This window comes from Vulpes vulpes, chromosome 9 (assembly GCF_048418805.1).
Source record: "Vulpes vulpes isolate BD-2025 chromosome 9, VulVul3, whole genome shotgun sequence".
Lineage (NCBI taxonomy): Eukaryota > Metazoa > Chordata > Mammalia > Carnivora > Canidae > Vulpes > Vulpes vulpes.
This window is the reverse complement of record NC_132788.1, coordinates 35,118,281-35,145,409: the sequence shown is the minus strand read 5'-3', so window position 1 is coordinate 35,145,409 and position 27,129 is coordinate 35,118,281. Positions and strand designations below refer to the sequence as shown.

General features: G+C 36.1%; 1 protein-coding gene across 6 annotated transcripts in view; it reads right to left on the bottom strand.

Annotated features, from left to right (window-relative positions):
• Window positions 1–27,129, bottom strand: part of IFT88 (intraflagellar transport 88) — a 134,356-nt gene that overhangs the window by 70,606 nt on the left and 36,621 nt on the right. For all 6 annotated transcript variants that reach the window (XR_011994211.1, XM_025996644.2, XM_025996641.2 and 3 more), the window contains 6 exons: window positions 26,968–27,072; window positions 25,531–25,633; window positions 24,362–24,476; window positions 22,058–22,289; window positions 20,766–20,836; window positions 13,849–13,935 (listed from right to left, as the gene is read on the bottom strand). Coding sequence is in view for 5 of the 6 variants with exons in the window: in XM_025996644.2 (XP_025852429.1) it covers window positions 13,849–13,935; window positions 20,766–20,836; window positions 22,058–22,289; window positions 24,362–24,476; window positions 25,531–25,633; window positions 26,968–27,072 (713 nt within the window). In the remaining variant the exon portion in view is untranslated. The remainder of the gene's footprint in view (window positions 1–13,848; window positions 13,936–20,765; window positions 20,837–22,057; window positions 22,290–24,361; window positions 24,477–25,530; window positions 25,634–26,967; window positions 27,073–27,129) is intronic.

Sequence of the window (27,129 nt, the reverse complement as noted above, 5' to 3'; positions counted from 1 at the left end):
AGAATTTGAACCCAATTTTTCTGATACCAAAACCCACTGCACCAAGACTTTTCTTCAAATTGAGGTCAACTGAAACCAGTAGTTAATCATGACTCTTACTTAAAAAAAAGAAGAGAAAAAATATCAAAGGATTGAACACCAATAAAAAATTAATTTATTAAAAAAATATTAAAGGGCATCATACCTAATAAGGACAAGTGTTGTTTCATGTAACTTGTTTCAGTAAACAATGTAAAGTAAATTTCTTACTGAGGTTCTGTTTCAAAAATATTTAAAATCCACTGGTTTAGACAAAGAAATACATATTTTTTAAGACCGAGAGAGAGAGAGAGAGAGAGAGATTGGCACAGACACAGGCAGAGGGAGAAGCAGGCTCCATGCAGGGAGCCCAACGTGGGACTTGATCCCGGGTCTCCAGGATCACACCCTGGGCTGACGGTGGTGCTAAACCGCTGAGCCACCCAGGATGCCCGACAAAGAAATATTTTTTAAAGATTTATTTATTTATTTGACAGAGTGCATGAACATGGTGGGGAGGGGCAGAGGGAGAGGGAGAATCTCAAGCCGGCTCCTAATGGAATGTGGAGCCCGATGCAGGTCTTGATCTCACTACCCTGAGATCAAGACCTGAGCTGAAATCAAGAGTCGGATGCTTAACGGACTGAGCCACCCAGGCACCCCTGACCTGGACAAATATTTTTAAAACATTATAGCAGAAGATCCTTTTCTTAAGGTAGAATCTTTTATTTTATCCTTGACTTAGAAAACAGTCTCTCTGCTTATGGAGGGAAAGAGGACAGGAAGCCCTGCCTGCACAGTACCCCTTTGAATGGCCCTTTGTCGCCAGCCCTACCCCCAACAAAGTAGCCTATAGATATGGCTAATGAGACTGGTTTAGATTCACCACCCCTGCATTCTTATATTCCTTTATAATTGTTCTTGATTTATTTATTCATCAGAGACAGAGAGAGAGAGGCAGAGACATAGGCAGAGGGACAAGCAGGTTCCCCATGAGGAGCCCGATGTGGGACTCAATCCCAGGACCCCGGGATCATGCCCTGAGCTGAAGGCAGCCACTCAACCACTGAGTCACCAGGCATTCGCCCTTTATAACACTCCTTACACAGATATTAATTTGCTGGTCTGCTACCTTGTAAGAGCATGAACCACATTTTGTTTATTCTTTTTGTCCCTGTACCAAATATAGTATCTGACATCTAGTAGACATTCAATAAATGTTTGCTGAATGCATTGGTGTATCAGTGGTTTCTAGGTCATTCTCTTGGAGCCCTTGCTCCAAGTCTCATGACCTTGGGGGTCACAGAATCAAGCCTCCTACCAGGCTCCGTGCTCAGTTGGGGGTCTGCTTAAAATTCTCTCTCTTCCTCTGCTCCCCTATTGGCACTTGCTCACTCTCTCTCCCTCAAAAAATAAATCCTTAGAATAAAAATTTCATCCTTCTCTTTAATATGGATGTAAAAATTCTCAGCTAAAGATTAGTAAATCAAATCTAGTGATATTGTAAAATGATAACATATCACCATCAAGTAGAATTAATTCCAGATGATTTAATATTCAAAAATTAATCTTATGAGTTTTTGATAGATGAATTTTCATAAAAACTCTTAGCTAACCAGAAACAAAGGACACATTCCTTAATATGATAAAGAGTTATTTACAGAATCCTATAGCAAGCATCATATTTAATTACAGGCTGTGGGAAGCTTTACCCTGTGAGATCAGGAATAAAACAAAAATGCCTATTCTATCACTACTTCTATTCTGACTGAACTGGACATCAAAGCCAGGGCAAAGAAGCAAGTAAACAAATGAAACATACAATTGGGCAGAAAGCAAGAAAACTGTCATTATCTGCAAATGGCTTAAATGTGTACGTAGATAATCCGAAAGAATCTAGAGAGGACTATCTGAATTAATAAGTAAACTTATTAAGGTCAATGGATAAAGATCAATATCTAAAATTCAAATATATGTCTATATGCTAGAAAATCACAACTAGAAAGTGACAATTTAAAACTATGCCCTATCCATCAAAAACATCACACATGTAGGATTAAATGTAAAAAAAAGGCATGCAGCTCTCTAGACTTAAAACTAAAACATATTTGAAAGGAATTAAGAAGACCTAAAAGGAGGAATGTATTGTACTACAGATTTGAAAAGTGAACTTTTTTTTTTTAAGATTTTATATATTTATTCATGAGAGACACACAGAGAGAGGTAGAGACACCGGCAGAGGGAGAAGCAGGCTCCCTGCAGGGAACCTGATGTGGAACGAGATCCCGGGTCTCCGGAACCATGCCCTGAGCCTGAGTTGAAGGCAGACGCTCAACCGCTGAGCCACCCAGGTGTCCCAGTGCCTGTTGGCTCCAGTGGCCACCGGTGGCTCCTACAAACTTAGGTCCCTGGCCCAACAGGCAAAGCAGGCTCCAGTGGTTTCAGAGAATCTCCAGGTTCCCAGCAAGCTCCCATGACTGTAGCCCCAAATTCCAAACCATCTCAATTATCAGTTCAGCCCCCAGGGTCCCAGGTTCAAGGCAAGCTCCCATGGACCCAGGTTCTTGATCCATCCAAATGCCATAATGACCTCTGCAAATCCAACCTCCATGCCATCCCCTGGGGGCTCCAGGTTACAGGCCAATTCCTGCAGTTCCAGACTCCAGATTGGCTCTCACAAAACCAGTCTCCCAGCCTGTTTCAGTAGTACCAAACTAGCCTCTGTGGACTCAGATACTAGGCCTACCCTAGTGGTCCTCAATACCTGGTTGGTACCTGGAAATCTAGGATCCAGGTCTGCCTACACAGACCAAGTCCCCTAGCCCATCACTACAGATTCAAGTACCAAGCACACTCCAGTGAACTCAGGATTCAGGTCCACACTGTGGCCTAGGCGCCAGGCTGATCCTCACATACTCAAGTACTATGCTTGCCCACCTACTAACCCAGGCACTAGACTTGTCCACTCAAAACTTCACCAGATGGTCCACCCACAATCTCTGGACAGGCTGATTGGTGAAGGGCTTTGCCTGATAAAGCCAGTCTGTAAAGGCTGGAAGAGGTGCCTACTTTCTCAAATATACAGATATCAACACAAAGACACAAGGATCATGAATAATCAATAAAATATATTACCACCAAGGGAAACTAATGAAATTCTAAGGATGCTAAAAAAAGGGAAGTATATGAATTGTCTGACAAAGAATTTAGAATAATCCTCTTTAAAAAGTTTAGTCAACTTTAGACAATAGATAACTAAATGAAACTAGAAAAATAACACATGAATAAATTGAGAAGTTCCATAAAGAACTAGAAACCACAAAAAAAAAAAAAAAACAGAAATCATAGAGTTGAAAACACAACTAAACTGAAGAACTTGTAAAAAGTTTCAACAGACTTGACCAAACAAAAGAAAGATATAGTGAATTACTAGACACATCATTTGAAATTATCTCATCAGAAGAGTAGAAAAATAAAAGAATGAAAGAAGCCTATGTGAATTGTGGGATAGCATTAAAAGAAACAACTTATACATCATTGGAGTCCAAGGAGAAGAAACAGAGAAAGGAGAAGAAAGCTTATTTAAGGAATAATGGTTGAGGGCAGCCCGGGTGGCTCAGTGGTCTAGCGCTGCCTTCAGCCCAGGGTGTGATCCTGGAGACCTGGGATCAAGTCCCAGGTTGGGCTCCCTGCATGGAGCCTGCTTCTCCCTCTGCCTGTGTCTCTACCTCTCTCTCTCTCTCTGTCTCTCATGAATAAATAAAAATAAAATCTTAAAAAAAAAAAAAAAGGAATAATGGTTGAGAACTTCCCAAATCTGGTGAGAAATTAGACATTCAAGTTTATGAAGCTAACAGGTAACCCCAAAATTTCAACACAAAACAATCTTCCTCAAGACACACTATAACAAAATAATGTCTAAAATAAAAGATAAGGGGATCCCTGGGTGGCTCAACGGTTTGACGCCTGCCTTTGGCCCAGGGTGCGATCCTGGAGTTCCAGGATCGAGTCCTGCGTCAGGCTCCCGGCATGGAGCCTGCTTCTCCCTCTGCCTGTGTCTCTGCCTCTCTCTCTCTGTGTGTGTCTATCATAAATAAATAAATAAATCTTTAAAAAATAAAATAAAACAAAATAAAATAATATATAAAGAGAGGAGTCCCTGGGCGGCTCAGTCATTTGGGCATCTGCCTTCGGCTTGGGTCATAATCCCAAGGTTCTGGGATCCAGCTCCACACTGGGCTCCCTGCTTCTCCCTCTGCCCCTTCTCCTGCTCATGCTTCCTGTCCCTCTTTTTCTCTCTCTCAAATAAATAAAATCTTCTAAAAAATAAAATATAAAAGAGAATTTTAAAATCAGCAAGAAAATAAAATTCCTCACATATAAAGGAACCCCTATGAAACTACTAGCAGATTTCTTAGCAGAAACCCTGTAGGCCAGAAGAGAGTGGGATGATCTATTCAAAGTGCCCAAAGAAAAAAGCTATCAACCAAGAATACTTAACCTGGCAAAATTTTCTTTCAGAAATGAAAGAAAGAGACTTTCCCCAAACAAAAGCTAAGGGAATTCATCACCACTAAACCTGCCATATAAGAAATGCTGAAAGGAGTTCAAGATGAAGTGAAAGGATGCTAATCAGTAATATGAAAATATATTGTTAAAGTTAACTAACCAAATTTGGAATTCTGTAATATTATAATACAAAGATGTGTTAATCACTCAATTAAAAACTATAAAGGACAAAAGTATTAAAAATAACTATGGCTACAATAATGTGAGTACACAATATTTAAAAAGGTAAATACACATACAATATAAAAAGAGGTAAAATTATAGGGAATATAAGAGTAGAGTTTTTGTATGCAGCTGAAGTTGTCATTAACTTAAGGCTATTATAACAACAAAATATTTTATGTAAACAAAAATCTGCAGTAGATACACGAGAGATGGAGAGAAGAGAAAGCATACCACTATGAGAAAATCATCAATTCAAAAAAAGAAAAACAGCAAAAGAAAAAACAAGAGAACTACAAAACAGCCAGAAAATAAGATGACATTAGTACCTGTCAGTAATTATTAATATTATTAAACAAGTATTCAATTATTAAGTTAATAATTATTAAACTTAATAATCACCTATCAATATTCTTACCTATCGATAATTACTTTAAATGTAATTGGATTAAATTCTCCAATCAAAAGCAGAGAGTGTCTGAATACATGAAAAACAAGTCCTAACTATACAAGAGACTCATTTCAGCTTTAAGGAGACACACAGGCTCAAAGTGAAGGGAAAGAAATAGTCCTTAAAAAGAAAAAACCAAGAGCTATACCTATATTAGATTAAATTGGCCTTAAGTCAAAACTGTCACAAAAGACAAAGAAGGTAATTATTTAATGATAAAGAGATCTTTCATCAAAAAGATAGAATAATATATATATGCATTCAGTATCACAGCACTTAATTAAGCAAATATTAACAGATGTGAGAGAAGTAGGCAGCAATACAGTAATAGTTGGGGATTTCAGTACCCCACTTTTAACAATGAATAGATCGTTCAGACAAAAAACCAGTAAGAAAACACTGGACTTGAAATATGTTAGACCAAATGGGTATATAAAACATTTTCTCTAACAACCTCAAAATACACATTTTTAAGCACACAGAAGAAATTCCCCAGGATAGATTATATGTTAGGTCACAAAACAAACATGGCAAGTGTAAGAAGACTGAAATTATACTTAAGTATCTTTTCCAATAATGGCATGAAACTAGAAATCAATAATAAGAGAAAAATTAGAAGATTCACAACATGCAGAAATTAAAAATCACACTCCTGAATAATCAGTGGGTCAAGTAAGGTATCAAAGGGAAATTTAAAAAAATACCTTGAAACAAATGGAAATAAAACATACTAAGAGTATGCAGCAAAAGCAGTTCTGAGAGAAAAGTTTATAGTAGTAAAAGTTTATAGCACCTACACTAAGAAAAAAAAATCATAAACAACCTAACTGAATATCTCAAGGAACTAAAAAAAGAACTAGGTTAAAAATTAGTAGAAAGAAGTAACAAAGATCAGAGCAGAAATAAATGAAAGAAACTACAAAAACAATAGAAAAGATTAACAAAATTAAGAGCTGATTTTCTTAGAAGAGTGAAAAAAATGATAAATCTTTAGCTGGACTATATAAGGAAAAAAGAAAGATGAAAATAAATAAATTCAGAAATGAAACCTGGAGAACTAGAAGAAAACATAGGTGAAAAGTTCTTTGACATGGATATTGGCACCGATTTTTTAGATATGATACCCAAAGCAGAAGCAGTAAAATAAAAAATAAACAAAAGGGACTACATCAAACTAAAAAGTTTCTTACAGCAAAAGAAACTACAAAAATAGAAAAGAAAAGAAGGAAAAGGCAACCCATAGAATAGGAGAAAATATTTGTAAATCACATATGAACATATCTTGAAGATACTGTGGGTTCAGTTCCAGACTCCTGCAATAAAGTGAATATTGCAAAACCATAAGTCAAATGAATTTTTTTGATTTCCTAGTATATATATAAGTTGTTTACACTACACTGTAGTCCATGAAGTGTGAAATAGCATTATGTCTAAAAAAACGTACATAACTTAATGAAAAATATGTTTGTTTTTTTTTAAAAAAAAGCCAATCATCATCTGAGCTTTCAGCAGGTTGTAATCACTGCTCACAGATCACCGTGATGAATAAAATAATAACGTAGGACTTCCGGGGAAGATGGCAAAGTAGGAAGACCCTAGGCTCAACTTGTCCCATGGATACATAACACCCACATTAGTGTAAATTACCTAGAAAATAGCCCAAAGACTGGCAGAACAAATTCCACAACTAAAAGTAGAGAAGAGGCCACACTGAAGAGGGTAAAATGGGCAGATTTGCCATTGGGAACTAAATGGGACTTCAGGCTTGGAGAGGGGAGAGAAATAGACCTTCATACTGGAGAGCTGGCCCGGGAAAAATGAATTTCCCTAACATCTGACTTTGAGAACGAGAGGGGCTGAATTTTACGAGTTCTTAACAACCAGTGGGATTTAAAATCTGGAATTAAAAAAAAATTAACAGGCTTAGCTCTGGGAGAGCCTATGAACAAGAGGAAACTGAGTACCCACCCTTAAGGAGACAGCACCACAAACAGCTTGTGGAATACAGCATAGAAACAGCAGTTTGAAAGGTACCTGGGGAATATGGGAGGAAGTTATTTACTAGTCTCAGAGTATATCACAGAGGGACAGAAATCCCTGGGGAACTCCTCCAGGAATAAAGGAACTGGCAGGTGACATTTTCCTCCCCTGCCCCCCAGTATAAAGACATGTCTACCTACAGGTCTTGCTTTCTAATTTGTCAGCACTATTGCCCCCATCCTCACCTGTTGTGCTTCCACCAGTCCACCCCTCCAGACAGCCTGCCTTACTTAGCCTAGGTACATCAGGGCCTCTCCTGCAGAGGCAGTACTGCAGCCCCACCAGCCTGTGATGTGCATTAGCAGATCTGTCTTCTTCAACACACTCCTGGCCAGAGTCCATATAGGGCAGTGCCACAGGCCTGGCAGTGTGCAAGTCCCATTCCAAAGCAACTCTTGCCATGGACAGAGGGCAATATAACCATACCAGTGAGATGGCAGCCCCAGTGGTGGGTCTGAGCACAGGTTCTGCAAACCAATGGAAGCTTCTCAGGGACAAGACAGGGCAAGCACCCTGCAGTCTGGTGCTACTGCATCTCTGGCAAATGCCTGGTCCAACCCAACTGAAGCCCAAGGCATCTGTGGACTGGCCCACTGAACTCCAGGGATAAAAACAGTCCATGACAGGCAGAGCCCTACCTATGCCTGACTCGAGGCAAATGCAGCAGAGCCACAGCAGCAGGGTGCACACACCATACACAGGAGACACTCTGAAGCTGCAGGTTCTGGTAAACAGGGGACACTGCACAGCAGGACCTCTTCTTCATAAGGCCAGTACTCTGAAGAGCAGGGGATGTAGCTGACTTTCCTGACACACACACACACACAGACACAGAGAGTTAGACAAACTGAGGAGACAGAAAAATGTATCCCAAATCAAAGAACAGGGCAAAACCACAGCAAGAGATCTAAATAAAACAGAGATGTGGGATTCCTGGGTGGCTCAGCGGTTAAGTGCCTGCCTTCAGCCCAGGGCATGATCCTGGAGACCCAGGATCAAATCCCACGTCAGGCTCACTGCATGGAGCCTGCTTCTTCCTCTGCCTATGTCTCTGCCTCTCTCTCTCTCTCATGAATAAATAAATAAAATCTTTAAAAAAAAAAAACCAGAGATATAACATGCCTGATAGAAAATTTAAAGTAATGATCAAAAAGATACTTACTGGACTTAGGATAAGAGTAGAGGAAATAAGTGAGACTCTAAACAATAAGATGAAAAACAACCTCCCTCAATTATTATGTATCTTGGTGTGGACCTCCTTGGATTCATTTTGTAGAGGAATCTTTGTGCCTCCTGAACCTGAATTTCTGTTTCCTTCCCCAGATTCAGGAAGTTTTCAGCCATTATTAGTTTAAATAAATTTCTGCCTCCTGTTCTCTCTCTTGTGCTTCTGGGATCCCTATAATGCCAAGGTTGTTATGCTTGATGGTGTCACTGAATTCCTTAAAGTCTGTTCTTTTTTTAAAAAAAGATTTTATTTATTTACTCATGAGAGACACAAAGAAAAGGCAGAGACATAGGCAGAGGGAAAAGCAGGTTCCCCAGAGGGAGCCCGATGGGGGACTTGATCCCAGGACCCCAGGATCACAATCTGAACCAAAGGCAGATGTTCAATCAATGAGCCACCCAGGTGCCCTGGAATTTTCCCTAAGAAGACCTACAAATGGCTAACAGGTACTCACAAAATGTTCAGTAGCACTAATCATCAGAAAAATTCAAATCAAAACCTCAATGACATATCATCTCCATGTTAGATGTAATATTATCAAAATGATGAGACGTGAGTGTTGGAGAAAAAGGAGCTCTTGTGTACTGTAGGTGGAAATATAAACTGGTGTAGCCACTCTGGAAAACAGTATGGAAGTTTCTCAAAAAATTAAAAAGAGAACTACCATAAGATCTGGGTATATAGCTGCAGGAAGTGAAATCTCTAACTCAAAGAGAAATTTGCACCTCACATTCATTATAGCATTATTCACAAAAACCAAGAAATGTAAACAATTTAAGTGTCCAGAACAGATAATGGACAAAGAAAATGTGACATGCACAGACACACGCACACAAAGTTGTATTATTTAGCCATAAAACAAAGGAAATGCTGCCTTTTGACACAGCATAAATGAACCTCAAGGGCATTATGCTATGTGAAATAAATCAGATAGAGAAAGACAAACAATGAATACTCTCACTCATATGAAAAACCTAAAATAGAAATAGAGAGTAGAATGGTGATACCAGGGGCTGAGAGGTAAGGGAGATACGGAGATGTTGGTTAAAGGGGAGAAATTTTTAGGAATAAGTAAGTTTTGGGATTTAGTGTATCAAATAGTGACTATAATTAACAATGCTGTATTATATACTTAAAAAGTTAAGTAAAAAATCTTAGCAGCACAATTTTAAAAAGATAATTATGTGAGCGGATGGAGGTGTTAACTAACTTTACTATGGTAATCATTTTATGATACATATTTCAAACCACCACACTGTACACCTTACATCTGCATATATTATATGTCAATGATATCTCATAAACATGGGGAAAATGCTGAGCTTGGATAAAACAATATGTGAGTGCAAATCTGGAACCTCAGTAAAAGAATGGGTCTTCTACTTAGATTCCTTCTTTCATTATATCAGTATCCACACCAAAAATCTCCTAAAATCTATCTTTAACATAAATGTGAATATGTTCACTTTCATAGTTCACAGTAGTTATTTGTGAATAATTCTTAAGTGAATCTACCATTTTTCTAATACAAGGTTATCATTTAACAGTAGAGACATATTCAAGAAAAAACATACACCTAGGTAAAAGTAAAATGGTATTCGAGTAGAACCGCTTAGTCTGGTTTGATCTCAAGTCTAATATGACAAAAGCAATGACTTTTGATGAGTTAAAACATTAATTTAGTGGAAGATGTTAAACTGGTTGACGTTTGATAAATGTTCAAAATTTCACTCAATTGCTAGCTTGCAAAGACACAATTATAATCATACTTTTGAAAATGTAAAAACATGAAAAATTAATATGTACTCCTAGTAAACCTTAAGATAATTCAGGTTAGACTTAGTAATAGTAAATAAGTAATATATACTACTCAGTAAATTACAGATAAATAAACAGTTCATTTATTGAGAGGTAGCTTCCCCTCCCCCCCCCCCCAGATGAAGGAGTTCTTTGGTTAGAACCATGGTTTGATGCCCACAGAAAGGGATATAGTGATTCTGTTGTATGATAACACTAGTCAAAACAAAGTGGAGTACTGTGTACACATTTTAAGGGACTCATTTATAAACTAGGCAGGCAACTAGTTAAGTAGAAAACCAGTCATTTTAGAAAAACACACTATATCTGAAATGAATAAAGAAACTGGGACTGTTTATCTGAAAAGAAAAAAAAAACTCTGAAGAAAGTCCTTTCATCACTATTGGCACCAATTGGCAAAACTTCAGATTCAAAACAGCAGCAGACATATGAATTTATCTCTCTGTGAGCAAATACAACTTCTGGAAGAATGAGAAAGTGCTGGCTTATAAAGCAGAGAAAAGGAAGCTTCCTTTTCCACTAAGAAAGCAGCAATGGAGGAGTGAATTTCCTGCCCCACTGAATCCAGGTGAGATTAGGGTTCAGGGATGGGAAATGAGGGGCTGAGCTGAGAAGACGCCTGAATCAATATGCCTGCCTACAGGGCTCTTACGGAATCACTGAGCACTCCACCTCTACATGCAACAAAGCTCATAGACTCCCCTTACCCAAACAACCAGAAACAATGAAAGTGCTCTTGTAAATATAAAACAAAAATGTACTGACAAAATAATTAAATGGAAGGATTGGATGAGAAAGTCAAGAAAGTCTCCCAGAAAGCAAAGCAAAGCAAAGCTGAAAAATATAAAAGAAAGATAAGTGATAAGAAGGTCCAAAAACCAACTAATAGGAATTTGTTTAGATATATATAATTTATATTACATATAAATGTAAATATATGTGTGTGTGTGTGTGTGTGTATATAAAGATTTTTTTTATTCATGAGAGACACAGAGAGAGAGAGAGTGAGAGAGAGGCAGGGACACAGGCAGGGGGAGAAGCAGGTTCCATGCAGGTAGCCTGACGTGGGACTCAATTCTGATTCTCCAGGAACAAGCCCTGGGCCGAAGGCAGCGCTAAACCACTGAGCCACCCAGGCTGCCCCGAACTAATAGAAATTTATGAGTAGAGAAGAAGCAAGTAAATTATCAAGGAAATAATAATACTATTTCTGCAAATTGAAAGGAAACAATAGATTACAAATTGAGGAGTCTATTGAGTGCTTAGGAGGAAGACAGGAAAAAAGACAAAGATACCATTATGAAATTTCAGAATAACACAGCTACAGAGGGAATTCTAAAAATCATCAGAAAGAAAACATAGGTCACCTACAAATAACAAAGATGAAACTAGAGTATTAGACTTCTAATTAATAATGCTAGCTTGTTAGCAATGAAGAAATGCTTTTAAACTTCTAAAAGAAAGTTACAAGTTAGAATTTAAAATTTTTTACCTGATCAAATAAATGCCCAATCAGGAATGAAAACAGAATTAGATGTTTATAGATGTACACAAAAAGATCTTAAGGGGGTTAAGAATGAAATTAAGAGAAAAATAAAGAAAATGTTAAACAAGAAGAAAAATCAAAACCAGAAGAGAAAGGACAGTAACCCCGAAGATGACATTTAATACCAGGCCAAGACAGTAACCTTCATATAGAAACTGAAGCAAGAGAGAGAGATTCCGTAAGGGAGAACTCCAAGAAAAACCTGAATCTGCAACAGAAGCAAAGAATGCAAAAAAAGAGAGCCAGGCAACTGAAAATATCAATAAAAACAAAACATCAAGAATCAACTGTGAAGCCACTAGTACAAATTAAATCAGGGAAACAATGTATCTCAAGAAATAGAATGGACAGGGGATCCCTAGGTGGCTCAGCGGTTTGGCGCCTGCCTTCGGCCTAAGGGTGATCCTGGAGTCCCAGGACTGAGTCTCACATCAGGCTCCCTGCATGGAGCCTGCTTCTCCCTCTGCTTCTGTCTCTGCCTCTCTCTCTCTCTCTCTGTGTGTGTCTCTCATGAATAAATAAATAAAATCTCTACAAATAGAATGGACTCCAAGGAATAAAAAGAATGGGTATGCAGCTGAAAAATGGTAATATAGTAAAGAAGACAGAAGTTATGTCTAGTAAGAAGAAACATAGAAAGTAGTTAGAAAATAAGAAAATAAAACCCAAGTGCATTGCTACAGAGAATAGACTGGTAGTTGCCAGGAATGGGGGATAAGGAAAGGGACAAAATGCATGAAGGGGATGAAGTACACACTTTGGGGCACCTGGGTGGTGCAGTGGTTGAGCGTCTGCCTTCGGCTCAGGTCGTGATCCCAGGGTCCTGGGGTGGAGTCCTACATCAGGCTCCCTGTGGGGAACCTGCTTCTCCCTCTGCCTATGTCTCTGCCTCTCTCTGTGTCTCTCAAGAATTAAAAAAACAGAATACAAACTTCTAGTTATAGAATAAATAAGATATGGGATATAATGTATACCATACTGATGGTGGTTAACAATACAGTATTGCATGTTTGAAAGTTGCTAAGACATCTTAAAAGTTCTCATCACACACACACACACACACACACAAAGTTCTCATCACAAAAAAAATTTGTAACTATGTACGGTGACAAATGTTAACTAGACTTATTGTGATTATTTCGCAATATATACAAATATCAAATCATTATGTTGTATGCTTGAAATTGATATAATGTCACATGTAAATTATATCTCAATAAAAAACAAAAAAGAACAAAAAGAAAACTAAGATAGTTAACTCTTCTGTACTTGACTTTATAACTGTATAATAAGATTCTGTAAGGTATCATACTGAAGAGATCATAGACTCAGTCTATGTTTGCTTGAAATATCACAGAAAAAAGTTCCACAAGGGGCAACTTTGGGTTCAGTACAAAGATTTTTCTACCTTTAAAGATGTTCAGAAATAAAACAAATGAATTGAATACCAGAAGACTCCAAGCAAAAATTAAATGGCCACCTATATGTGATGCTACAGAAGGGATTCCTGTACTGGGTAGAAGTAAGAATCAATCAAATTCATTACTCATTCAACAAATGATCTAAGATTTTTCCAACTCTAATAAAACTTTTCACTTCTGTTTAGGAAGTACATTACATCAGGAGACAACAGACCCTTTAGGTAGGAGAGCTATTGCTTGGGATAGAAAGTTTTAGTACTACTGACAAACTTAAGGTAGAAAAAGGAGAAAATGAGAAAAATACAGTAAAATGAAAGAGAATACAGGTTAGAATTTATATAGTGGAAGTAATTATGTATTCTTATATTGAATGGTAGCATACTTGTCATAGTAGTTAAGAATTAATATAAGCAATAAGAAAAATACATTAGAACTTTTAGAATGTCCTACATTGACTTTACCACACAATATTATTTGTCTGGTAAGTAGAAGTCAATACTAATAATTACTCACTTTTCTAATAAAAGGCTAAGTCAATAAAGTATAAATTATGAAAACAACATATCCATCCAGTTATATTGAATTTCTCTCTTACCAATCATAACCTACAGCAAAAGATGTTTCAATTACAGGAGCAATGAGTTTTGCGGCTGTCATGATATATTTTTCTGCCATGGCTTTCCTACATCAAACAAACAAAAAAGTTTTATTGAGAAACATGAGAAGAGGAGTTTGGATTTTTGTTAAGTATAAACATTACCTATCAAAGCTAACACACCATGAAAGTCTACTAAATGGTGGACAGTTACACTAGAAATTTGTTGGTAAGTCAGGCTAACAATCATGGCTAGGAAATGGGATTAGCAAGCCACCACTGCCATCTAGATCAACAGTTCATTTTTTTTCAGTTTATGCTGACAAATGGAAAAAAAAAAAAAAGAAACACTGGAGAAATAAAGCTCTGCATGTGAAGTTACATAACCTACACTGTCTATGGACCTGAAAGGGTAAAAATGAAGAATAGTGCATAGTAAACAGCAAAACTGAATTAACTACATGTTTCCATTGATTTGTCTAATCCGTACCTTTCTCTTAAATGGAATCATAGAATATATAGTCTTTTGTGACTGACTTCTCTCACTTATCATGATAATGCTTGTAGGGTTCATATGTATTGTAGCATATATCGGCACATTGTTCCTTTTTACGGCTAAATAATATTCTATCATATGGACAGACCATATGTTATTACTTATCCATTCATCAGCTGTGGACACTTGGATTGTTCCCACTTTTTGGATATTATGAATGTGGCTGCTATGAATATTTGTGTATAAGTTATTGTGTCAACACATGCTCTAATTTCTCTGGGGTGTATACCTAGGAGGGACACTGCTAGGTTAAGTGTGAGGAACCTTTGTTGGGAAACCTTTGGAGGAACTTCCAAACTGTTTTCTAAAGTGGTTATATCATTTTACATTCCTGCTACCAGCATACAAGATTTCAATTTCTCCACATCCTAACATTTGTTATTACCTGTCTTCTTGGTTACAGTCATACAAGTGGGTATGAATTGGTATCTCATTGTGGTTTTCCGTTGCATTTTCCTTAGAAGTATAGAAGTTAAGCATCTTTTCATGTGCTTATTGGGCATTCACATATCTATTTTGAAGAAGTGTCTATTCAGATCCTTTGTATGCTTTTAATTGGGTTACTGGCCTTTTTATTACTGAACTGGAAGAGTTCTTTATATATTGGAGAAATAAGTCCCGCCTTGGATACATGTTTGCAATTTTTTTCTCCCATTTAGTACATTGTTCTTTTCATTTTCTTGATAGTGTCCTTGACAGTGTCCTAAGAATGAAAGCTTTTAATTGTGATGCAGTCCAATTTATCTATTTCTTTTTCTTTTGGTGTCATATCTAAGAAGTAACTGCCTTACACAAGATCAATAATATTTACTGCTTTTTTTTCTAAGAACTTTATAGTTCTAGGCTGTTATAATTAGGTCTATGATCCATTTTGAAGTAATCCATTTTATACGGTGTGAGACAGGCCCAACTTCATTCTTTTGCATGAGGATATCCAATTCGTACCATTTGTTGAAAAGACTATCTTTTCCCCATGAAATTGTTCTGGCACTTTCATTCATGGAATGTATAAATGTAATTTTCATTAATGTAATAAATGTAAAAGTTTATTTCTGGACTTTCAATTCCATTCCAGTAATTTCTATGTCTATATTCTACCAGCATAAAATACTACTACACTTCATTGGTGTACTTTTGTAGTGTGAGCCCTCCAGTTTTGGTTTTCTTTTTCAACATTGTTTTGGCTGTTTTGGATCTTTCAGATTTCCATATGAATTTTAGGATCAACTTGTCATTTTCTAAAAACCACTGCTGGGATTTTGATATGGATTATATTAGATATATAAAATAATTTGGGGAGCACTGCCAACTTAATATTAAGTGCCTATCCATAAAAATGTGACGTCTTCCCACTTAGCATATCCTTCAGTAGCATCTTACAGTTTTCAGAGTATAAGTTTTATATTTCATTTGTTGAACTTATTCCTAATTATTTTTATGTTACTGTAAACATAATTACAAATTTCACTTTGGATGGTACATTGGTAGCATATATTGATTTTTTTTTAAAATTTTATTTACTTATTCATGAAAGACTGAGAAAGAGAGAGAGGCAGAGACACAGGCAGAGGGAGAAGCAGGCTCCATGCAGGGAGCCTGACGTGGGACTCGATCCTGGGTCTCTAGGATCAGGCCCTGGGCTGAAGGCGGTGCTAAACCACTGAGGCACTTGGGCTGCCCTATAGTATTGATTCTTATATGTTAATCTCTTCCTCTGCAAGCTTGCTGAAGTTGTTTATCAGCTGTGATTTTTTTTTTTAGTGGATTCTAGAATTTTATGTAGGATATTTCATACACAAGGTCATGTGATCTGTAAACAGAGGTAATTTGTTTCTTCATTTCCAATCTGGATGTCTCTTACTTCCTTTTCTTGTCAATTTTCACGGTTTAAACCCCGAGTGCAATGTTGAATTAATGAGAGTGAATATCCTTATGTTATTCCTGCCCTAAGGGGAAAAGCATTTAGTCTTTCACCATTAAGTATGATATCAAACTGTGGGTTTTCACAAATGTTCTTTATCAGATTGAGGAACTTCCTTTCTACTCCTAGCCTGTTGAGGTTTTTCTATTTACCATAAAAGCATATTTTTTTTTGTCAAAAATCTTTTGCTTTATACTGAGATGATGATGTGGTTTTGTCCTGCACTCTACTAATATCCTGCATTATACTCATTGATTTTTACACAGTAAACCAATCTGCATTCCTATGATAAATCCTATTTGCTTATGGTACACAATTCCTTTTATATTTTGTTTCTAGTTTTGGTTTACTAGTATTTTCTTAGGGTTTTGGCATCTATAGTCATAAGATATTAATCTATTGTTTCCCTTCCCTTTTTTTGTACTGTCTTTGTCTTGTTTTGGTATCAGGAATACTAGCCTCATAAAATGAACTATTTTCTGGAAGAAGTTGTATAGAATTGATGTTAATTCTTGTTTAAAACACCTGCTAGAATTCTCTAGTAAAACCATATGGGCCCAGAGACTTATTTTCCAGGAATTTTAAAATTACAAATTAAATTTGATATTTACAGGGATATTCAAATAATTTATTTCACATCAGATGAGTTGTGCTCGTTTGTGTTTATCGAAAGTGGTCCATTTTGTCTAAGTTGTCAATTTCGTGGCTGTAGGGTTGTTTGTAGTATCCTCTTATTATCCTTCTAACGTCTGCAGAGTCTGTAGTGATAGCTCCTGTTTGTTCCTGATATTAGAAATTTGTGTCTTCTTTGTCAGTTTTGCTATAAGCTTATCAATTTTATTCATCTATTCAAAGAATCAGCTCTGTTTCATTGATGTTACTTTCTTTTCAATGTCAATTATTTCTGTTATTATTTCTTCCTTTGGATGATTTTGCTTTTCTTTTTCTAGTTTATTAATCTGGGAGCTTAGGTTATTGATTTAAGACTTTTCCACTATCATTCTAATTGCTTTCCCTTAGGTGTTATTTTTCATTGCCTCTGTTCAAGATTTTATCTTTAATTTTCAGAAGTTTAATCATGATGTATCTTGACATGGATTTCCTTGGGCTTATTCTCCTTGATATTTATTCAGTTTCTTATACTGTATATTTGTTTCTCTTGCCAAATTTGAGGAGTTACCAGCATTATTTATTTAGTCCAATCTTTCTCTTCTCCAAGACATTGATGACATAAATTGTGGATCTTACGTTATAGTCCTGATGTCACTTAGGCTCTGTTCATTTCTGTTTTTTAGTCTATTTTCTTTCTGTTGTTCAGATTGGGTAATTTCCATTTTCCATCTTCCAGTACACTGAATCTTTTCATCTCCTCTTTATTCTCCTGTTGAGCCCATCCACTAAGACTTTTATTTAATTATTATACTTTTCAGTCTCAAATTTCTATTAAGTTTTTCTTTATATTTGCTGAGACTCTTTTTTTTTTTTTTTAATTTTTATTTATTTATGATAGTCACCCAGAGAGACAGAGAGAAAGAGAGAGGCAGAGACACAGGCAGAGGGAGAAGCAGGCTCCATGCACCGGGAGCCCGACGTGGGATTCGATCCCGGGTCTCCAGGATCACGCCCTGGGCCAAAGGCAGGCGCCAAACCGCTGCGCCACCCAGGGATCCCGCTGAGACTCTTTTTAATGAAGGTTTGTATTTTTAAATTTGCTTTAACCATGTTCATAATTGCTTGTTGAAGCATTTTTATCATGGCTGCTTTAAAATTTGTCAGATAATTCTGACATCTCTGTCATGTCAATGTTGGCAAAAATCCAGTGACTGGATTTTCCAATTAGTTTTAAATCATCCTGGTTCTTGGTATTCTTGATCAAAACAGGACATTTCTGCATTATAATACTGCATATTTGGGGCAGCCTGGTGGCTCAGCAGTTTAGCGCTGCCTTCAGTCCAGGGCGTGATCCTGGAGACCTGGGATCGAGTCCCACGTCAGGCTCCCTGCATGGAAACCTGCTTCTTCCCCTGCCTGTGTCTGTTCCTCTCTCTCTCTCTGTGTGTGTGTGTGTGTGTGTGTGTGTGTCTCATGAATAAATAAATAAAATCTTTTATATATATATATATATATACACATCATAAAATATGCAGTATTATATATATATATATTTAAATCTTCTGTTTCAACTGGCTTTTCTGACACTGCTCTGGTAAGGGGAAGGAGAGACATCACCTCACTTTGCCAGATAACAGATGTCTAGGTTCCCCACAGGACCTGCTTTGATATCCAAGGTGCGAAGAATTCCTTGTTTCTGCTGAGCGGGATGGGAGTTCTTACTTCTACCACTGAAGTAAGAACCACGGTGGGATGATACCACGGTGGGATGGCCTTGTTACCAGTGAATGATGATGAAAGTTCTAACTCTCCACTAGTTTCTCTAACACTAGGAGAAGAGGGGAGTGCCTCATTACTGCTGCATGGAGTGGAATTCCAGGCTCCCAATATGCTGTTTGTTGACACTGCAGAGTGGTGGGACTCATTAAGGGCCTGTGGAGATTAAAGTCCTGGCTCCCTATTTGGCCTTTTGGGGTATGGGTATCTCTTTATAGCCTTATCAGGGTGTAAAGCTAGGCTCCCACTTGACTTTTGCTGGCATGCATGGGAGTGAGGGGTCAAAGTTTGTGTGTGTGTGGTATTTGTCTAAAATTTTTCAGTCTTGCTAGCCTACTCCCTTTCTTGTCCTTTGACTAGAGAAAGCAGGCTTTTCTTGGGGTTATGTTTTTTAAAATTTGACCATTGTCATTTTCTGATTGCCAGCTTCTTCAGCTCCAAGTTTGGGAAACATGAGTGAAACTCATTGCCATGTTGTTCCTCAGGTCCTGAGAGGTCCCTTGCTGATCTGCCCTCTTCTCTCCATCTTTCTTCTTGTATTTGTTTTATATATAATTTCCAGGGTTCTATTTGTACTTAGTGGGAAGAACAGGGAAAACTATGTCTATTTCATCTTCCCAGAAGAAGTAAGTTATTTTTAATATTAAACTAATTCCTAAAAATTAAAGGCCTTCTATACATACCATGGAATACATTCAGCCTAAAAAAAGGAAGGAAATCCTATTACATGCTACAACATGGATAAACCTTAGGGACATTACGATAAATGTAATAAGCCAGTCACAAATACTGTAATTCCATTTACATGAGGTAAATAAAGCCAAATCATAGTGACAGAAAGTAGAATGGTGATTGACAGGTGTTGGGGCAGGGTCAGAGAGTTGTTCAATGAGTAGAACTGCAGTTTGAGAAGATACAAAGAGTTCTGGGGTGAAACAGATGAAGGAGATTAAGAGTAAATTCAACTTGATGAGCACTGACTAATGTATAGGATTGTACACTTAAAATTAATATAAACTTAATTATACTGGAATAATAAATAAATAAATAATTCACATATGACCCAATACTTATACACACACACACATCCACATGAGTTCTGAAGACTGGTTATAAAACAATGTGAATGCACATAACACCACCAAAACCATGAAGTCTTGGGGAAAGCTCATCCCCTCCTCCTATACAGACCTACAGAAACATGGTAAGTTGCTATTGATTCAGGGGCTGGTGTTGGAGGCCAAGGCGCCTTGGTGTATTGGGAGGGAGGGCGGATCAGTGCCTACCCTGTCCCCAGGTACCAGGTACACAGTCTTTAGGGAGCCACTGATGGTGGGGCCAGGGTTCCAGGTTTCCTGGGGACGCTGTGAATTTCTCCTGCAGGAGAAGCCATTTGAACTCTTTCAACTGTATCAGTAGCACAGTATTTTTGTATGAAAAGTGGGAGACTTCTGAACAGTAATTCATTTAATTGCAACATTTTGAAATTAAAAAAATAAAACTCATTACAAAAACAAAACCATGAAGTCTTATGCACCATAACTGAGATGGCAAATTTTATGTGGTGTGTATTCTACCATAATTAAAAAAATTAAGGGCCCTCTATCATGTGATATACTCCTAATATATACAGTAAATATTAGAACTTTGAAAACATACTTGCAGAGACTAGGTACCATATTGAAGGAAGGAAGAAATGAGCACAACTTTGCCTTGGGAGATGAAATTTAATTGGGAGACTGGGAAAAAATACATAAAAATATAATTTTTCAAATAAAAGTAATATAAGCAATGTTCCAATATTGCACCAAATGCAGAGGGAAAGCGAATTCCAAGAAAATAGAAGAGTAACTGAATAATAATAACTGGGGTCAGACTAAGGACTATTATTCTGAAGAAGAAAAGAGAATCTAGTAATGTAGAGAAATGGTGAAACAATAGCCTTACTGGAGAAATATACTGACTATAACAAGTTTTGAGAGAAATAATCAGAATGTACATTCAATTCTTTTATAAAAATTAAACCTATATTACTAAGGTGCAAAATATTACCTTTCACGTTCCATTTGCCTTAGATGATCATTTTTTATAGCTTCAATCACTAAGTTAGTGTGTGGATCATCCTAGGAAATAAAATTGGAAAAAAAAATTATTAATTCAGAAGTAAATACCATGAACTTAGATTTCTAATCAACCTTACCATTAAGTCTAATCTAACTTAGATTTCTAATCAACCTTACCATTAAGTCGTTACATAAAATGGAGAGTAAATTAATCTTTCTAAACTATTTTCCCTTATATAAAGTAGAACTTTTCTGATTACCAACTACATTCTCCTTAAACTAACAGATTCTGAGGAACTGATAAAAGGTCAGATTGGGGGATATCTGGGTGGCTCAGCAGTTGAGCGTCTGCCTTCAGCTCGGGGCGTGATCCTGGGGTCCTGGGATCGAGTCCCACATCAGGCGCCCTGCATGGGGCCCTGCTTCCCCCCTCTGCCTCTCTCTCTGTGTCTCTTATGAATAAATAAAATAAAAATCTTTTAAAAAAAAAAAAGGTAAGATTGGATAGAATAGGACTAAGCATACAGAAGCTGTGTGATAGTATAAACTGTAAACTCAAATAATGATCATCAAATTCCTTAGTAGTCAATATCTCTATTTAAAATACAGATGATTTTTTTCACAATATATTGTTTTCTCTCAGTATGAAAATACTATATAATAGTTAATAGCACTTACTATGTTCCAAGTACTGTTTTAAGCATTTCTAGTTTATGTTCATGTATGGATATATATATCTATGTGTATATGTATATATATATATCTATCCCTTTTTTCACTTGGATTTTCACTTAACATTGTGTAATATTTCCTCCTCAGGTCTTTGAAAATATAACTTTTGATTTATGTTCCACTCTATGCAAAAGATAGGGAATTCTTTTCATTTTTTATCTATTTAGTACACATAGTTTTAGTTTCCTCTGTTCAACAATGACTAAAAAAAAAAAAACAGTAAAAAAAAGGCTTTAAGGAAGGTTCCTTAGTCAAGATATTATTCTTAAAAAATGGCATGTAATCTTATATTCTGTAAGATTTTCTCTTTTTTTCTCTAAAATTGTAGTCAGTTTTAATCATAATCTCTAGTCCTATTTCATTGGGTCCCATTCTCAACCTAATTTAAATAATAAACAAAACTGATAAAAGCACACAAATTAATTTAAACATTTTAATATAGGGCTAGATGAAAACTAAAAAGCCATCCATTCCATTTTTTTCATTTCTAGAAACAGAAGAGCACGGGTAACTAACAGCTGGCTATTCAGCAGTCTTCTTCATACTCACACTTGGTGAAATATACTTATCATCTTCATCAATTTCTAATGGAACAGCAATCAATTTTTGGAATGCCTTCTTCATTTTGTCTCGATCTCCAACAGCAAAGTAACTAAGAATTAGGTTGAAGCCTGCCTTCAGATTTGGTGCCATACTCATGATGTGCTCAAATGAATTAATGGCATCTGAATACTGACCAGTTTTTATAAATGTAACACCAATGTTCTGCATGATTTTAATCCTAAAGAAAAACAAACATAGATGAGCTTTAAAAGTCTCAATTCTTTAGTATGGTAATCAAAACATTCCACAGTTTTCTTCTTTTCTTTCCGACTTTTTGCTTTGTTTTGTTAAAGCTTTACTGAGGTTTAACTTTCACATCATAAAATTCACTTGTTTCAGTATACAATTCAGTGAGCACTGCTATATCTATACAACTGTGGAACTATAATCACATTCTAATTTTAAGTAGTCTCCATTATCCTAAAAAGAAAATCTGTGCCCATTAGCAGTCACTCCCCATTCTCATCTCCTGCCCTAGGTAATCATTAACCTACTTCTGTCTCTCCAGATTTGCTTTTTTAGACATTGCATATAAATGGGGCCATATAATATATAATATTTTATATCTAGCTTCTTTCAATTAGCATAATCTTTTGAAGTTCCTCCACACTACAGCATATTTCAGTAGTCCATTCCTTTTATATTTCCAAATAGTATTCCACAGTATGAATATATCATATTTTATTCATTGCCTACTTGACAGATTTGGGCTGTTATGAATACTGATATGAATATTCCCATACAATCCTTTCTAACAGCATGCTTGCATTCCTCTTGGGTATATACCTAGGAGTGGAACTGCTGGCCCACTGGTAAATATGTGTTTAACTTCTTAAAAAACAGCCAAATTATTTTCTGAACTGGCTGTACCATTTTAGATTCCTAATGTATAAGGTTTCCAATTTCTCTATGTCCTCTTCAATGCTTGTTATAGTCAGTCTTCAGATTATATAGCCATTAATAATAGATGTGATTTCATCTTACTTCTAACCATTCTTCAACCTAATACCTCTGTTTCAACTAAATGTGTTTATTCATAATTCTCTGATCAGAACATGAATACTGTTATTTCCATGACTCTTCTCAATTTTCCCTTTGTCTGGAATATTACCCTTTCTGCCCTCGTCACTTAAGTAACCTATCACAAGTACACCTCTTTCATAAAGCCTTTCCTGACCATTCTTGTTCTTAATAATCAGTCTCTCAACTTAGTTGCTATAGTACCTCTTGATTATTGATAATTAAGCACCTGATATAACTCTAATATTATTATCTTTTTCTACAATGCTCAAAAGTCTTGGCCTCAACTGAGTTAAAAGTGCCTATGGGCATTGTGTCCTAGAAGCTAGATATTTCTGGATGATAACAGTATATTATTAAAAAATGATCACTTGGGGATCCCTGGGTGGCTCAGCGGTTTGGTGCCTGCCTTTGACCCAGGGTGTAATCCTGGAGTCTCGGGATCGAGTCTCACATCAGGCTCCCTGCATGGAGCCTGCTTCTCCTGCCTGTGTCTCTGCCTCTCTTTCTCTGTCTGTCATGAATAAATAAATAAAATCTTAAAAAAAAAAATTGATCACTAAAGATGGAATTCACAAGTAAGTTAACTTTCAAAAAGGAATTGTACTTAAGCCTAAGGAAAATTATGATTGGTAAATATCCTGGAAATCTTCTATATTCTCAAGGTCATTACCAGATCATAAGGTAATTTACTGTTTCTGCTCTTGAAATATTATAGGAATAGAAAATATTCCAGCTTCCTCCCCCTCCTCCTCCTTTCCCCTCTTCTAAAATTCAAATGCAATCTTCTTAATTATTTAATTCTGAATTTACAGCAAGAATATAAGGTAGTCTTAATTTCTGGCCTTTTAGGAATTAAGACATTCTAAAGTCTACTATGTTCTAAAGGACTGCTGTTTTGATTTTATGTTGGCAGTGACTTTTATTTGCTGCTAATGGCCTGCTAAGTTATCCCATATGTAGGCCAATTAACTTTATTTCAATTGATTACATATTGTCTTTAATCTTTAACATGTTATTATACAAATGTGTGCAAGTAGTCAGTAAGGGAAGAGACCAAAATACTACAGATACAAGATATACCCAACACCTCACATATGCAAACACCTCAAAACATTTCCCCATTATCAATAGGTCAGGAGAGTTATCTTGTTTCTGAAAACATCATTTAAATTTCAGCAAGTTTTCATTATGTAAACTTACCTCATTTCTTTTTTTTTTTTTACTTACCTCATTTCTTTATGGACACTTGGAATTTGATCTAGTGCCATTCGGTAGAACTTAATAGCTTTGGAATAATTTCTTTGCTTTAAATAAATATTTCCCATATTCACTTTCAATCTTCCTAATAAAAAAATAATGAATACATAATATTCTATTTTCTTCACTTTTTCTGTATTTTAGATGACCTTAATTCATATTCTTTGAAGCTTTTCTCAAGTTACAAAGCTTCAGACACTACCTTAAATTCTCACTTTAAAATACTTCTACTATTTTCGTGTATTTACACATTAGTCTTCTATAAGGAAATAGAACTTAAGACAGATGGGGTCTGAAAATATGCCTAGAAAACAAGTGATTTATGTTATAAAACCGGAATTGTGTTATTCTAAAAAAAATCAGATTTTAAAATTAGATTCAATAATGCCATACACATTTTAATACATTAAAGAAAATGATATTCTGATAAACTTTAATACTACTACCAAAAATTATACAATATAAACAATACATGTAAACTGTAGACTCTTGGGAATAAATTTATAAGGGAAAGGAGGTTTGGTTTTTTTTTAAGATTTTATTTACTTGAGAGAGAAAGAGCACAAGTGAGAGGGAGTATGAGAAATGGGGAAGAAAAAAAAAAAAAGAAATGGGGAAAAACAGAGGAAGAGGGATGATAAGCAGATTCCCTACTGAGGAGAAGCTCAAACCCAAGACCCAGGGATCATGACCTGAGCCAAAGGCAGATGCTTAACCAACTGAGCCAGCCAGGCACCTCCTGGGAAAGCATGTTTGTTTGATGGGCCTGCCGTGGCTCATTCTACTTGTGATGAAAGAATACATTTTTTGGCTAATGTTAGGCAATATACTTCACACCAACTGTCATTTGTATTTATGTGGATTTTCGTATAAACAGTACCTTTAAGCAGGATACTTCTATAGAAAAACAAATTTGTTTAGAGCATAGATTATTATAAGGAAACATAAAGTGGGGAAATGTAAATTAACACTACAAAAAAACTACCCTGGGGTGACTGGCTGGCTCAGTCAGAAGAGCATGGGATTCTTGATCTTGGGATCATAAGCTTGAGCCCCACCCTGGGTGCAGAGATTACTTAAATAAATAAACTTTAAAAAAAAGGAACTACATTTACTGGAAAAACTGACTATATACCTACCTGCATTGCTAAACATCTTATTTTTCACTATAACTTGAAATGTGTTTAGTGCTTCAGCATACATTTCATTAGCTGAATATTGACTAGCCAAGTTCAAAAGAACCTAAAAAATAAACAAGGCAAAAAGACATGTAATGACTATTTTAGGCCCCTTTTGCCTAAAATCTTTTCAAGATTAACATCCTATAACAAATTTAGATGCCTACATCAAGATACCCAACCAATTAGAAAGTAAAGCATGCAGAGAAGTATCTCACATTCAAAATGAACCAGAACATGGGGATCCCTGGGTGGCTCAGCAGTTTAGTGCCTGCATTCAGCCCGGGGCATGATTCTGGAGTCTCGGGATTGAGTCCCACATCAGGCTCCCTGTATGGAGCCTGCTTCTCTCTCTGCCTGTGTCTCTGCCTCCCTCTCTATCTCTGTCTCTCATGAATAAATAAATAAAATAAAATAAAAAAAACAAAAACGAACCAGTACATTAAGTATAGCTATCCTCTAAACTGTACCTTAATTTTCTAAGCATTCTTTCTAATTTAGTTAGTATTTGCCATCCATTAATCTCAGGAAGACCTACAAAGAATAAACTTGTATTATTAATGTTGCCAGTAATAAAAAGAGTGAGATAGTGGACCAAATTTTCTTTGTAAATAAAAATTAAATATTATGTGGAAATATCTTAAGCCTTCATTTGTGTACTTCATTATATGCAAAACTGTAAAAAGTATTTCTTTGCATGTAAAATTATAATTTAAGTCACTAAGGTATAGAAATTTATCTTCCTACAGGTAAAATAAGGATCATTAGAAACTATTCCCTAATCTAAAGATTTCATGGAACTTAAAGATAATTAGTACCAAGAGTGAACATCTAAAACTTCCTATTCAAAGCTTCAAATGCCTTTTTTTTCCCATTTCTTTGGTAGATGAACACTTTTCCTACTAAAAATACACCCTTTTAACACAGTGGTATAAACATTAAGAAAGTGTCTTTTCAGAGTTAAAAAGATTCTGTAAGAAATTAGTTTTTATTTTTTTCACTACCCTTGCAGAGCATTGTATTATTTACCTAGCTGTAAGTTCTTAAAAAACACAAACCAAAAGTCCACATTAGAATCTCATTAAAGTAACCCCACTAAAAATAGAGCATAAATATTAGCAGTCTTCCAGAAATAGTCACCGGGTGGCAAGTTTGTGGGTTCTTGCTAAATTATTAAAAACTAATTAAATTAAAAAATAGAAATCTTTGCACAAAACAAAGAGTGCCTCATGAACCTCAAAATCTATTAATTACTATTAATCTGTTAATATTAATCTGAGTACCTAAGGTCCAGTAAGATTTAAAACAGAAAGAAAGAAAGAAAAAAAGGAAAAAAAACTTTTGGAATCTACAAATCCTAGCCAAAATGATTTTACTCAACAGGTATTTCATACTTACTGAGTAAGTTAAATCCAAATTGATATTTTCTGGAGTTGTAACTTGTTCTCGTTGTCTCACCAAGATCCTCTCTTTTCTTCCTGCATCTTTTGCCTTTTCTAAGGCCTGAAATCAAGTTTATGCTTTGTAAATTCCTTTAATCATTCATTATAAGCATTTTAT